The sequence below is a fragment of the Leuciscus leuciscus genome, assembly GCF_965113295.1.
Source record: "Leuciscus leuciscus genome assembly, chromosome: 5".
Classification (NCBI taxonomy): domain Eukaryota; kingdom Metazoa; phylum Chordata; class Actinopteri; order Cypriniformes; family Leuciscidae; genus Leuciscus; species Leuciscus leuciscus.
Window position 1 is genome coordinate 48,282,685 of NC_138729.1, and position 14,315 is coordinate 48,296,999.

At 38.2% G+C, this 14,315-nt stretch overlaps 1 protein-coding gene across 4 annotated transcripts in view; it reads right to left on the reverse strand.

The window, feature by feature from the left end:
• Window positions 1-14,315, reverse strand: part of unc5ca (unc-5 netrin receptor Ca) — a 181,469-nt gene that overhangs the window by 35,118 nt on the left and 132,036 nt on the right. For 2 of the 4 annotated variants that reach the window (XM_082171066.1, XM_082171068.1), the window contains 3 exons: window positions 4,642-4,833; window positions 992-1,345; window positions 110-197 (listed from right to left, as the gene is read on the reverse strand). In XM_082171066.1, coding sequence (XP_082027192.1) covers window positions 110-197; window positions 992-1,345; window positions 4,642-4,833 — 634 coding nt within the window. Of the gene's footprint in view, window positions 1-109; window positions 198-991; window positions 1,349-4,641; window positions 4,834-14,315 lie in introns of all 4 variants that reach the window. The other 2 variants (XM_082171065.1, XM_082171067.1) reach the window with 1 other exon arrangement.

A 14,315-nucleotide genomic window follows, 5' to 3' on the forward strand; every position in this document is an offset into this window, starting at 1 on the left:
ACCCAGAAAACAACACCATTTCTCCACTCAGTGGGATGTAAGGTGTGATGTTTGGGATGTGTGTGTGTGTGTGTGTGTGTGTGTGTGTGTGTGTTGTGTTATTTTCTACCTCATGCTCTCTGTCCTCTGTACGGTCACAAACATCTCGTACACACGACCCTGAGGAATCGCACCGGCTGGAACCAACAGACTCACACCTGAAATGACATTACACGTTGTGGCTAATTAGGACTCAAGTCTCGAAACTCAGATGAATATACTTTCTTTCCATCCATCCATCCATCCTTCCATCCATCCTTCCATCCTTCCATCCATCCATCCATCCATCCATCCATCCATCCTTCCTTCCATCCTTCCATCCATCCTTCCATCCATCCTTCCATCCTTCCATCCATCCATCCATCCATCCATCCATCCTTCCATCCATCCATCCATCCATCCATCCATCCATCCATCCATCCATCCATCCATCCTTCCATCCATCCATCCATCCTTCCATCCTTCCATCCTTCCATCCATCCATCCATCCATCCATCCATCCATCCATCCATCCATCCATCCATCCTTCCATCCATCCATCCATCCATCCTTCCATCCATCCATCCATATCATATAAAGATAGATAGATAGATAGATAGATAATGTTAGAGGAGTATTATGTGTCATTTTTGCAGTTCATAACGTGGATTACTAGCTGCTGCCCATCCTGCCATCCTCTCTATTCATTCATCACTGTCACTGACTGTGTTTATCCTCATGACACGCATGCGAGATTGTGACTGTGACATTTCCATTGCATCTTACTGGAATCCATTCCAGCCATATGCCTTAATTAGACTAATGTAGGACTATCAACACAATCAATTAATCATCATAAATTATATCACACGGCGATTCATAAATATATTGGACACTCAGTGAGGACCAGAGTGTGATTGTGCATCATAAATCACACACAGTGAGGTGTGTGTGCATGCGTGTGCGATCTCACCTGAGTTGGGAATGATCAGATGACCTCCCAGCGAGTTGAAGGACCCGAACGCTGTGCACGTGGGATCCCGTGTGCGTGCCAACGTCTGGTTGCGTGGGGTCATGGGGTCGCTGTCCAAAAGAGAGTGGGTGACCTTCGGGGACAGGGTGGCGGAGAGGTCAGAGGTCATGTCCTCCTGAGGGGTCACGGTGCCCGAGGAGTTGTAGACTTTGATCTTTAGGTTTGGAAGTGGCAGTGTCTCCAGCAGAGGCGAGCTGGTCATGGGGATTTTGTCGGAGATGTCGTGGAGGGCATAAACTGGACCGCGATACAGCGCCGCCGCTGTGGACAGGTCAGGGGTCGCGGCCAGCAAATCTGCTGCAAACAGACACATGAAATTATTACTATTAAATATCATGAATAACATTTGAAGATGTTTGGGAGGGGGGGAGGGAATTTACTCCTGTGTTCAAAGCTGAATTTTCAGCATCATTACTCCAGTCTTCAGTGTCACATGATCCTTCAGAAATCATTCTAATATGATGATTTGATGCTCAAGAAACATTTCTGATTATTATCAATGTTCAAAACAATTGTGCTGCTTCATATTTTTGTGAAAACTGTGATTCTATTCATCAAAGAATCCTGAAATAATTGTAAGTTCAAAAGAACAGTAAATGTTTTGTAACATTATAAATGTATTTACTGTACTTTTTCATCATCCTTGCAGAATAAAACTTGCTCAAACTTCCTCAAACTTAAACTGTCCTTTTTCTTTCGAAATAAATTCTGTTTTTCTTTTAAAGCAAAAAAGCCGCTAGTCACTGCAACATTTTTATCTGTCTTAGATTATGGAGACCTGGTGTATAGGACTGCTTCCGCACAGTGTCTTTATAAGATTGACACTGTTTATCATGCGTCTCTGAGATTTATTACGAATTGTAAAAACTTGACTCATCATTGTGAATTATATTCCAGAGTGGGATGGCCATCGTTGTCCAACAGGAGATCAGGGCACTGGCATATTTTTATCTATAAGGCCATGCTTGGTCTGTTGCCATCCTACATCTGTAGTTTAATCACATGGAGAAGTGTTGGTTCTTATTCATTGCGATCAAATGATAACTTGCTGCTCTTTGTTCCATTTGCCCGTACAGAACTGGGAAAAAGGGCTTTTGTCTACTCCGCTCCTTCTGCATGGAACTTTTTGCAAAAAGACTTGAAATTATCTGAACTTATTTCCTTAAATGCTTTTAAGTCCAGATTGAGAGAACCTGAAATGACCTGTTTAAATTGTAAATGTTTTTAATTATTTGTATTGTATAACTTTTATAAATGTAATTGACTGTGTTTTTGCTGCCTCTTGGCCAGGACTCCCTTGAAAAAGAGGTTTTTAACCTCAATGGGACTTTCCAGGTTAAATAAAGGTAAAAAAAAAAAAAAAAAAGGAATACATTTCTTTAAAAAAAATTTTTGGCCAAATCTCTTGATGTCATTCTTCATATTTAAACTGACATACCGTATATGGTTATGCATATGCAATAACCAGTTTCATTAGGGCATTTCATCTACACACTCGCAAATCATTTACAACATTACATAAAAAAGCCACAGTGGCTACAACTTTCATTTTCATTTTCCTAGAAATGACTTTTTGAGATATTCTACATAATTTTTGCATAATTTAAATTTCACACCTTGGATGTAAACATAGCTACTATCCAATTTTTATTGGCTGGAACGGAGAAGCTTGGTAACTCTGCGAAACTGCAAACCATACGGGTTTGGAAACAACATAACAGTGGCTGAATGACTTTTTTGGGGTGACCTATTCCATGTATGTTTTTCTGTTGTGTGCTATTTTGAAATGAAATCACCATGTGTGTGTGTGTGTGTGTGTGAGAGAGAGCTTGTAAAGGACTCTTATAGCCAGCGGCTGGTAATCTCCATACTGATTGCTCATTAACATTCAGCTTCCAACAGTGACTAAACAGAGGATTGTCACTTTGCACACCAGCTCTCTTTCTCTCTCTAGTTACTCAGGTGTGAGCATTACTCACACTCCTGACGCTCGAGTTCAAGTTATTCATCATGCGGTGATCGGTGTAAACCGCACTGCATTGCATAACACCTGCCGATGTAAACGCATCCAAATCTACAGCCTCTGGCGGGAAAGAGCAAAACAGGAGAACTGGGGGATGTGGAACCATCAAAACATCCCCTACCGCTGTATTCATCAACTCATTCACTGCCGCTTTCGCCATTTACACCCACAGCCCGCTTCATGTTCAATTAACACAGAAAACCAGCGAGAGAATGAGGAGAAAAGAGAGACAATACGAGAGCGAGCAGAACGACGATTCTTCATTGATGATAACCTGTTCAGGTTGGAGAGTGACAGGCATTCTAATGTTCCTCAAATGAAATGTTACCTGAGTCTCTCTCTCTCTCTCACACACACACACACACACACCTCACAATTTAACACCGGGACACTGCCTTCCATTCCGTTAAACACTTGATTGGAATTTTAATCATTCCTGTGTCTTACGGTGACACACACACACACACACACACACACACACACACACACACACACACACACACACACACACACACACACACACACACACACACACACACACACACACACACACACACACACACACACACACACACACACACACACACACACAGTTCCTTGCTGAAACTGTTGCATTGACTGAAATCAGCAGTGAGAGAGATTCTGTCTGAATAGTGTTTTGAATGTTTTACTAAAGCAATAATCCACCCATTATTGTGTGTTACAGTGATTTGCATGTAATACAGTGATTACAGTGCCTAAAAGCCTAAAAACAGCAATATGACAAAAGACACCCATATTCAAAAATAGTTACATTTATGATTAAAGGGATAGTTCACCCAAAAATGAAAATTCTGTCATAATTTCGTCACCCTCGTTTTGTTCCAAACCTGTAGGCCTATTCATTTTCCTGTACAGAACACAAAAGGAGATCATTTGAAGAATGTCTAAACAATATTTGTTCTGCAGACAAAAGAAAGTCTGCTGAAAATTCCAACATCTAATTTCCAAAATTCTACCAATAGTCAAAATAATAAATAAATACTCTATAATATATATATATATATATATATATATATATATATAATAAATATAAATAATATAAAATTAATATAATAAATATTTATGGTTTAAATATATTATAATATTTTTTTAATAAATTGAATAAATTCATTTTGTGACCCTAAATTCTTTTATGTACATTACCGTTCACTAAGAATGCATTTTTTGATGAAAAATACATTACAAATCATATTTCCTGTGAAATATTCAAATAACTGTTTTTCTATTTGAATATATTATAAAATGAATCATTCTAAAATGCTGATTTGTTGCTCAAGAAACATTTCTTATTATTATAAATGTTGAGTTGTGCTGCTTTATATTTTTGTGGCAATCACGTTTTTTTTTTTTTTTTTGCAAGATTATTTGATGAATAGAAAGTTCAAAAGAAGAGCATTTATTTGAAATATAAACTTTTGTAGAATTATAAATGTCTTTACTGTCACTTTAATGCATTCTTTTTCAATAAAAGTCATTTTAATTGCTAACCAATCCGAGCTCAACACTGAAAGGTGTATAGTCTCACCTGAGCGAGCCTGTTTGATGTTGACAGGCTGAAACCCGCCGTTCAGCACAGACGAGTCGATGATGTCAGAGTGAAAGCGCCGATGCGTCTTGCGATACACGAGCAGAGCCACGATAACAGAGGCGACCAGACACATGACCACCGCCATGAAGATGCCCACGTACAGCGGCACCTCATCTCCACGCGGAGCCGCTGCGGGACAGACAAACACAGGTCATGCTCACAATCAATACATTATACACTGTCTGCTAGTTAAAAAAATAAATAGTAAGTGTAACAGTAGTCATTCCTCCATGGTGACATGTTTAAAGGGGTGGTATAATGCCCTTTACACAAGATGTAAAATAAGTCTTTGATGTCCCCAGAGTGTGTGTGTGAAGTGTTAGCTCAAAATACCCCACAGATATTTTTTATAGCATGTTAAAGTTGTCACTTTTTGCGGGTGAGCAAAAACGCACCGTTTGTATCTGTTCCTTTAAATGCAAATGAGCTGCTGCTCCCGGCACAGGGGGCGGAGCTACAACAGCTTGTGTCATTTGACCTCACACAGACATGCACTGGACATTTCAAAAACTTTTAGCCATTTATGTTCAAACCGAAGTCAGACAATGATGGAGAGACTCAAGAAGAAGTGACAACATGTAGAGCAACAGGATGTTTCTGAATGGTTAGTTGATGAATTTATGTAGCTTATGTGTAGTTATCTTCTAGTCATTGATTAGCATATTCTGTCATGATAATCTATAAATCGTGTTCCGGGGGCGGGGTTTATGTAATTTTAGGGTTGGTGATGTCACTAACCCGAGAGGAATGTTGTGTAGTCTCTACCAGCCGTTTGTTGTAGTCCTTAAAAACGAATTTCTTTAAAAGCAAATATCTCCCCTGAACTTTGAGCATTGTAACTTTGCAGATGTTGTTTATGCTCAAACAGCAACATTACACACTAACTAAAGTTAGAAAAGTGAAATCATAATCAATCGACCCTTTAAAACACTATAAGATGGAATAAATAAATAAAATGGAATAAAATAAAACAAAATTTAAATATTAGATGAAAACCTTAAACAAATATTAGAAATGCCTCCCTGGGAAATTAAACAAAATAAAATGAGTTTAAGTTGAAGTAGTAAAATTACTAATTATAAATAAATGAAACAAACAAACAAACAAACAAATAAATAAATATATATAAAATAAAATAAAATAAAAGCAAATTCAAAATATTAATAAATACAATAATAGTTTATAAATAATGCTAAAATAGCACTGATCCAGGCATATAATGTGTTCAGAAAATTAGCATACTGTGCACAGTATACATACAGAAAAACTAAATGTTGTTATTATGCCACACCAGTCACACATTCAGATGGGTAAAATCAAATGTTATTTTCATAATAGCATATTTGCTTTGCACAAAATTTAATTAAACAAAGCCAACAAAGCATTTTTTTTTTGCACAGACGATAACTGAATGCCTCTCGCAAGCAATGTTATATGATAACAAAGTAGCACACTATTGTTTAAAATGGTTGAATAACGCCTACTGATTCACCAACTATTTTTAACACTCAGTGCAGTATTTCATTTCAAATGACAGATCATCGTAGCGGCATATGGGTTAAAGGTCACGCCCGAGAATGGCCTTTAAAACAATGGCATTAATAAGTATATAAACCCTGCGCATCAATCATTAAAAAAGGAGTTTTCACAGTTAGAGAGAGAAAATTAGACCGCCGACTGCAGGAAGATGAAAAAAGCACCCTGAAAATAGTCCGACTGCGAGAGAAGAGAATCCAGTCCTTTAATTTAATGAGGCTATAAATTATTACATGCCATATTGCTCATCTTCCTGGAAATCAGCCTCATTCTTCAACAGACTGCAGGAGAACAATAGTGACATGTTCATCCGACATCCTTTTTTTTTTTTTTTTTTTGCTGTGTTTTCTCTCTGAGTGTGTGTGAGAGAGTTCTGAATCTGTGTATGTGAAGATTAAAAGGGGATCAGGGCCAAAATGAAACCGCAGCTCTGAAACATCAAAGAGAGAAGCAGCTAAAATCGTCACAGTCTCTGATGTTTAAAGTGTGTGTGTGTGTGTTTAAATCCCCTCTTACGTATCTATTGGAAGTGTAAAGCACACGCACGTTGGCGCTCATCACTCATTAGTCGCATTAGAAAGCAACAAAGGTACACAGATTAAAACTCCACTCATGCTTCAAACATCCGACTTATCAGGCTGACATTGACACCAGCATGTCTTAAAGAAAGACTAGACTCAGGGTTATGAATATTCATAAGGGTCCTTCACAGACTTAAGCTCATTGGTTAGGCCCACACTGATCCACCTTACCAGCAGAGGGTGCAAAAATGATGTCAAAATGCTAACACATACACATACACAAAATTGTTTCAAAGCAGAGTTGATGATTATATCTTACTATCTTCATGCCTTACAGTCACATTTAGCAGATTAGAGCTGGGCGAAAATATACTTTTCATTTTGCGATGATACAAGCAATCAAACAGTTGAGCTTTACTATTTTAGTACATACAGTGCCCTCCACAATTATTGAACCCCCTGGTAAATATGATCAAAATTGGCTGTAAAAAATAAATCTGCATCGATTATCCTTGTGATCTTTCATTCAAAAAATTTGCAAAATTCTAACTTTTCATTGAAGTAAAAGAATTGAAAGTGGGGGGAAATCACATTATGAAATAAATGTTTTTCTCCAAAACACGTTGGCCACAATTATTGAAACCCCTAGAATTTTTTACGAGTAAAATATCTCTGAAGTATATTCCCATTAATATTTACCTTTTTTAGTACACCAGGGTGACTAGGAACATGAAACTGTCCAGCTATGACTTCGTGTTTCACAGGAGTTTAAATATGAGGAAACACAAAGGCCAAATCCCCTTAATCATCCATCACAATGAGTAAAACCACAGAATATAGTTCTGATGTGCAGCAAAAGATTGTTGAGCATCACAAACTAGAAAGTGGCTGTAAGACAGTAGCTAAAGAATTGAAAATCCCAATTTTGACCATCAGGGCAATAATTAAGAAGTTATAACCAACTAAAGATGTTATGAATCTGCCAGGAAAAGGACGTGTGTCTATACTGTCTTAATGCATGGCGAGTATGAAAGTTTGAGTGGCCAAAGACTCTTCAAGGATCACAGATGGAGAATTGCAGAGATTAGTTGAGTCTTGGGGGTCAGAAAGCCTAAAAAAAAAATTATCAAACAACCCCTACATCCCCACATGTTGTTTGGGAGGCTTAAAAAAAAAAACTCCTCGCTCATCCAAAAACAAATTCCAGCAAATTTAATTGTCAGACACGACTGGATCTTCAAACAACACAGGGTTCTGTGGTCAGATGAGACTAAAACAGAGCTTTTTGGCAGCAAACACACTAGATGGGTTTGGTGAACACAAGGATAAAAAGTACCCCATGTGTACAATTTAATATACCATTGGATCTTTAATGTTGTGGGCATATTTTTCTGCTGGAGGTCCTGGACTTCTTGTTCAGATACATGGCATTGTGGATTCTATCAAATATCAACAGATAAAAAATCAAAACCTGATGCTTTCTGCTAGAAATCTTATAATGGGCCGTGGTTGGATCTTCCTTCAGGACAACGATCCAAAACAAACATCAAAATCAACACAAAAATTTGTTGTGGAGCACAAAATGAAGCTTCTGCCATGACCGTCTCAGTCCCCTGACCTGATGAGTGGGCTGAACTGAAGAGGAGAAGCACCAACATGGATCTGGGAATCTGAAGGATCTGGAGAGATTCTGTGTGGAGGAATGATCTCTGATCTCTTGTCAGGTGTTCTCCAAACTCATCAGGCATTATAGGAGAAGACTCAGAGCTCATCTTGGCAAAAGGAGATTGCAAAAAGTATTTAATAAAAGGGTTTCAATAATTGTGGCCAACGTGTTTTGGAGAAAAACATTTATTTCATAATGTGATTTCCCCCCACTTTCAATTCTTTTACTTCAATGAAAGGTTAGAATTTTGCACATTTTTTGAATGAAAGATCACAAGGATAATCGATGCAGATTTATTTTTTGCAGCCAATTTTGATCATATTTACCAGGGGGTTCAATAATTGTGGAGGGCACTGTATCGCCCAGTGTAAGTATATGTAGATAAAGTTGGACATATTTGTGACCCTGGACCACAAAACCAATCATATGGGTAAATTTTTTGAAATTGAGATTTATACATCACATGAAAGCTGAATAAATAAGCTTTTCATTGATGTATGGTTTGTTAGGATATGATATTTGGCCGATATACAACTATTTGAAAATCTGGAATCTGAGGGTGCAAAAAAAATGTAAACATTGAGAAAATGGCCTTTTAGAGTTCTCCATTTATGTTCGTGATTGTGTTGCATTCACTCACAAAAATAAATGTTTTATATATTTACGGTAGGAAATGTACAAAATATCTTCATGGAACATGATCTTTACTCAATATCCTAATGATTTTTGGCATTAAAGAAAAATGGATAATTTTGACCCATATAATGTATTGGCTATTGCTACAAATATGTGCGACTTGTGACTGGTTTTGTGATCCAGAGTCACATTTTTATACAACTTTATATAAAGAGCTGGGCGATAATTTAGTTACATCTTACAATTAAATAAAAATCAGGCAGTTGAGATTTGCTATATACTGTAGTATATCAATTAATGTGAGTGTATTGTATGTATGCGGATAGCAATTGCATGTAATAGGCCTACATATAAAACGTTATATATAGAGCTGTGCGATAATACAGTTTACATTTTGTGACGATATAAACAATCATGCAGGTTTTCTATATAGTATATATTGCTTTATGTGAGTGTGCTGTATGTATGCGGGTGAAGTAGAATGAACTATTGTAACTTAAAATATGTTGCTGGGCAAAAATATATACATATTCATGCACTAAGTGTTTTTTGTGGGCACTAGATTTATAACAACTAGATATTACATTAACAGTAAGTATGAAATTATTATAGAGATGCTTGACTCTGTAAACAAAATAACTTGACAGTGAAATAACTAACCTTGAGAGCAAAAAAAAAGAAAAGAAGTGTGTGTGTGTGTGTGTGTGTGTTTACAGTATAAAAGTCAAAGCAGCCGTTAAAGTGTGTGTCACAGCAGGCGGTCACACTAAACAGTGTTGAGCATGCGACCTTTCATCATCTCTCACGTCGTTTCATAGTTTTTCCTCTGTGACCGCAGTGTCATCTCTCCTCTGCAGTATTGATTTGCTCACACCCATAATTAATTTACAATTAGTGGAAAAATTGATCACAGCTGTGTCCTAATGACTAATATTATTCGATTACTGACTGTGACCAAACATGATTGTCATTAGTTATTTCTCTCATTAACCATTACGGGCTGATCTGTGTGTGTGTGTGTGTGTGTGTGTGTGTGTGTGTGTGTGTGTGTGTGTGTGTGTGTGTGTGTGTGTGTGTGTGTGTGTGATACCGATATGCAGTGTACAAATTACACATTGACTTTCACGCAGAGTCGACTTTGTTGAAGGAATTTCTATACAGATAATTATTCATATAATTTTGCCAACACTTCACAATAAGGTCCTACTAATGTTAATTCATGCATTGACAAACAAGTATTTAAGTATTTTACAGTATTTATGAATTATTTATGAATCTATTTAACACTGATAAAAACACAGCTGTTAATTGTTAGTTCAATGTCAGCTCAGGCCCATAAACCAATGTTAACTGATATAACTTTTGATTAAAATGAATGTATAGTAGTAAATGTTGAGGTTAACATTAATTCATATTGATAAATGATTTAGAAGTATTTTATTAATTGTTATTTCTTTTTAGTCTCTTTTTAAGCTACAAAGACAGATTTTTATTTTTTTCATTGGAATAACATATACTGAAGATTCGTTCACAATGAGACCAGAAATATGTATTATGAAAGCAAAAGTAATGTTGCATTTCTGCATTTGAGTGTTCAGACACGTTCACGTCCATGTTTGAATGTGCATACGTGAGCGTTTGCGTGCGGCAGAAAGGTTGTTTCTATGCAGGAGCACGCTTGACTTATAAAGGTTATTGATTGCATGAAGGAAGTGATTAAAGTGTTTGGACAGTGCAGATGCTGAGGGGGTTAATGAGGGGAAGGCAGTTTGATCGTCTGCGGGCGGAAGAACCTTCTGCTTATCAGATTCCCTCGGCATCGATCCGCAGGGGATTTACTGAGCGCACACACTCAAGAAAGTTAAACTATCATCTTCTCAGTGGAGTGCAGTCTCTCACAAACAACAACAACATTATTATTATTATTATTATTATAAAACGCAACATTATTACCATGAAAATGATCTAGATCGATACAGGTGTTGGACAATGAAACTGAATCACTGGCCTATATAGTGTTGGAGGTTTGCATGACCTGGTGGACAATCTTCACTGATTTTACATTCCATCAGTAAGAGTAGAGAGTGAAGGTTGAATTAGCAGAACAATAGCACAACTGAACAACAAAATATTGCAATTCACACAACATAATGGAAGTAATATCAGAGTTCAAAAGAGGACAGACTGTTGGTGCGAGTCTCGCTGACTCATCTGTGACCAGGACAGCGAGTCTTTGTGGTATATCGAGAGCTCTGGAGTCCAGGGTAATGTCGGCATATCTCCAGTCCACATAGGATGAACCACATCCAACAGGAATAACCGTCTGCACAAGAGGAATCTGTCCTGTCTGACTGGGATGTCCAGGTACTAACCCGGATCAGATCCAAAAAACATAAAACCACATCTGCCCAACTCACTGCAGAATTAAATGCGCAACTCGACTCTCCTGTTTCCACCAAAACTGTTCATCAGGAAACTCCAGAGTCAATATTCATGGTCGGCTTCTATAGCCAAACCTTTGATCACTCGTGCCAATGCCAAATGTTGGTTTCATTGGTGCCAACAGTGCAAATCCTGGGCTTTGGACAAACTTGTTATCTGATGAGTCCACCTTCAATATCTTTCCCACATCCGTGGGAGTTACGGGGTGGAGAAACACTAAAAGAGGTTGAACACCCGGACTGTTGCTGCCCAGAGTGAAGCACAGTGATGGTTTGAGCTGTAATATGACATTCATGACAGTGCTTGATGGATGCGTCACTGCCAAGGACTACCGAACCATTCTGGAGGACCATGTGCTCCTGATGCTTCAAACATTGTACCTGAAGAGGCTGCCGTATATCTGCATGATAATGTACCAATACACACAGCAAGACTTGTGACAGAATGGATTGATGAACATGAAAGTGAAGTTGAACATCTCCCATGGCCTGCAAAGTCACCAGATCTAAATATCTTTGAGCAACTTTGGGCTATTTTGGAAAAGCAAGTTTCATTGTCCAACCCGGAGAGACAGACAGACAGACAGACAGACAGATAAATAGAACGATATATAGACTGAACGATAGATAGATAGAACAATAGACAGGCAGACAGACTGATACTTTTATTGAGCAAGGACACATTAAATTGATCAAAAGTGACAGTAGAAAAAAAAACTGTATTGTTTAAAAATGAAAATTCAGCTTTGCCATCACAGGAATAAATTAATATAGTGCTAACGTACTACATTACCATAAATACCAGAGTAAAACAATACTAAAGCAAAAGTGCATAGAGGCTAGTTAGCCAATCAAGTGCTCTAAGAAGAACTGTATGAGATTCTGCATGGTGTAACAGTACACCAGAAAACATGGGATTACCTTCACTGTACTATGGTATTGCCTGAGTATTTGTGATGTCTCAGGCTCTGCTCCAAAAAACATTTGTCATATAAATAGTGCTCAGGAGACGTGATGTTAGCATGTTACTAAGCTAACCCTGGGATACTCATAGTTTAATAATAAATAGCACACACAAATATTGGGCAGAATTGTATCAACACTTACAGACTAAAATAATTATAATTTACATTTCACTTTTTTTTATGTGATTTTACATGGCGTTTGTCACTATGCATTCTGGGATTGCTTGCTCCATGAAAGATACATGCAATATTACAGTACCTTATAATTTGGCCACAAATAGTTATCTTACTTTTAGAAAGAACTATAATGCCTTAAACTGATGTCTATGTAGGCAGCTCACTAGTTTTTGAAACACAATCTTAGGGCCCTATTTTAACGATCTGATACGCAAGTATCAAACGCGAAACGCAAGTAACTTTGTGGGCGGATCTCGGTGCATCTAAATCTAAAATGGGTTGGTCTGAAGTAGCTACATTACTCATAGGTGTGGTTTGGGCGTAATGTGAAATAAACCAATCAGAGTGTCATCTCACATTCCCTTTAAAAGCAGGCGCGCTTGTTCCATGGCGGTTTGCTATTATAACGGCGGATTTGCCAGGCGCACGCCAGGAGCGGTTCACAGCCGAGGAGACCGACGTTGTGACATTGTGTAAAAGACAGAAAAGTGACATTGGGGATGGAGAAACCCACCTAAATTAGCTTCGGTTAAACAGGCGTATAATAATTTGGGTAAATGTTTCAGCTCGATTTATGCCAATTTTTTCACATCTTCATGGACACCACAATGATTTTCCTCATGTGGAATATTTTTCCTTGTAATTATGTATGGTTTGCAAAAATGGCAACAGCTGCAACTCTGTGTAGAGTAGAGAAGCAAAGTGTATGCGCATTGTGCACACGCTACATTATGGCCAAGCATGCGCCCTTAAAATAGCATCTGAACGCGCCACTGGCTTTAGACTAGGTTTTTCCTGGTCTGTGGCGGAATTGTTTTCTGAAACTGCAAAATAGCACCAGGAAACGTTTGCGCCGGAACACGCCTCCTCTTTTCGCTGAACCGCCCCCAGGAGCGCAAGTTCATTCCCTAATTTACCGACGTGCGTCTGTGGAGGGAAACGTCCGCTGTGCGTCGGGTGCAAAATAGGAATGATACATGCGTTGGTGTACAAAGTCAATTGCGCTGGGTGCAAGATAGGGCCCTTAATCTTACATGTGTAAAAATAATATTGTTAGCATCTCCAAAACTGTATGAGCAATATCTTCAGATGACTCACAGAAGAGGCATCAGACTCATTTTAATACCTAAATCAATGTGCTTTGTAGCAGCACAACATTTCCTGTTGGCTTCGATGTGAAGTACGCCCGCGTTTTATCGAAGAGATCTCTTCTGCATTCGGTCCCTCTTTAACTCTCGCCATCATACGCCTTGAGTCATTTAACTCATTTCACCCGAGAAACAATCATACAAGCTCTAACACAAGCTTTGATGATAAAAGTGCCAAGCTACTAAATGCAGCCATTAAAATGTATCTGGAAGATTAAACGTTTTCTTTGAACATGAGTGCGAGAGAAAGAGGAAGGGAGAGCGAGATCGCGACTGTAGAGGAGGGGGTGCCGACTGCACAAAATGATTAATAAATAATACAGCTCCAGGAGAAAAGAGATAACATTGTCCCCTCAAACACACACACACACACACACACACACACACACACACATACTGGTTTATGTGGATTAGCCAGACTTTTTCTCCAAACAGGCCCGGTGGTGGTTTAGATGGACTACCCTTTCCTGAGGTCCTAGAGCTATGAGAGTTAGATTAAAACGCTCAAAAAAATTTGGAAA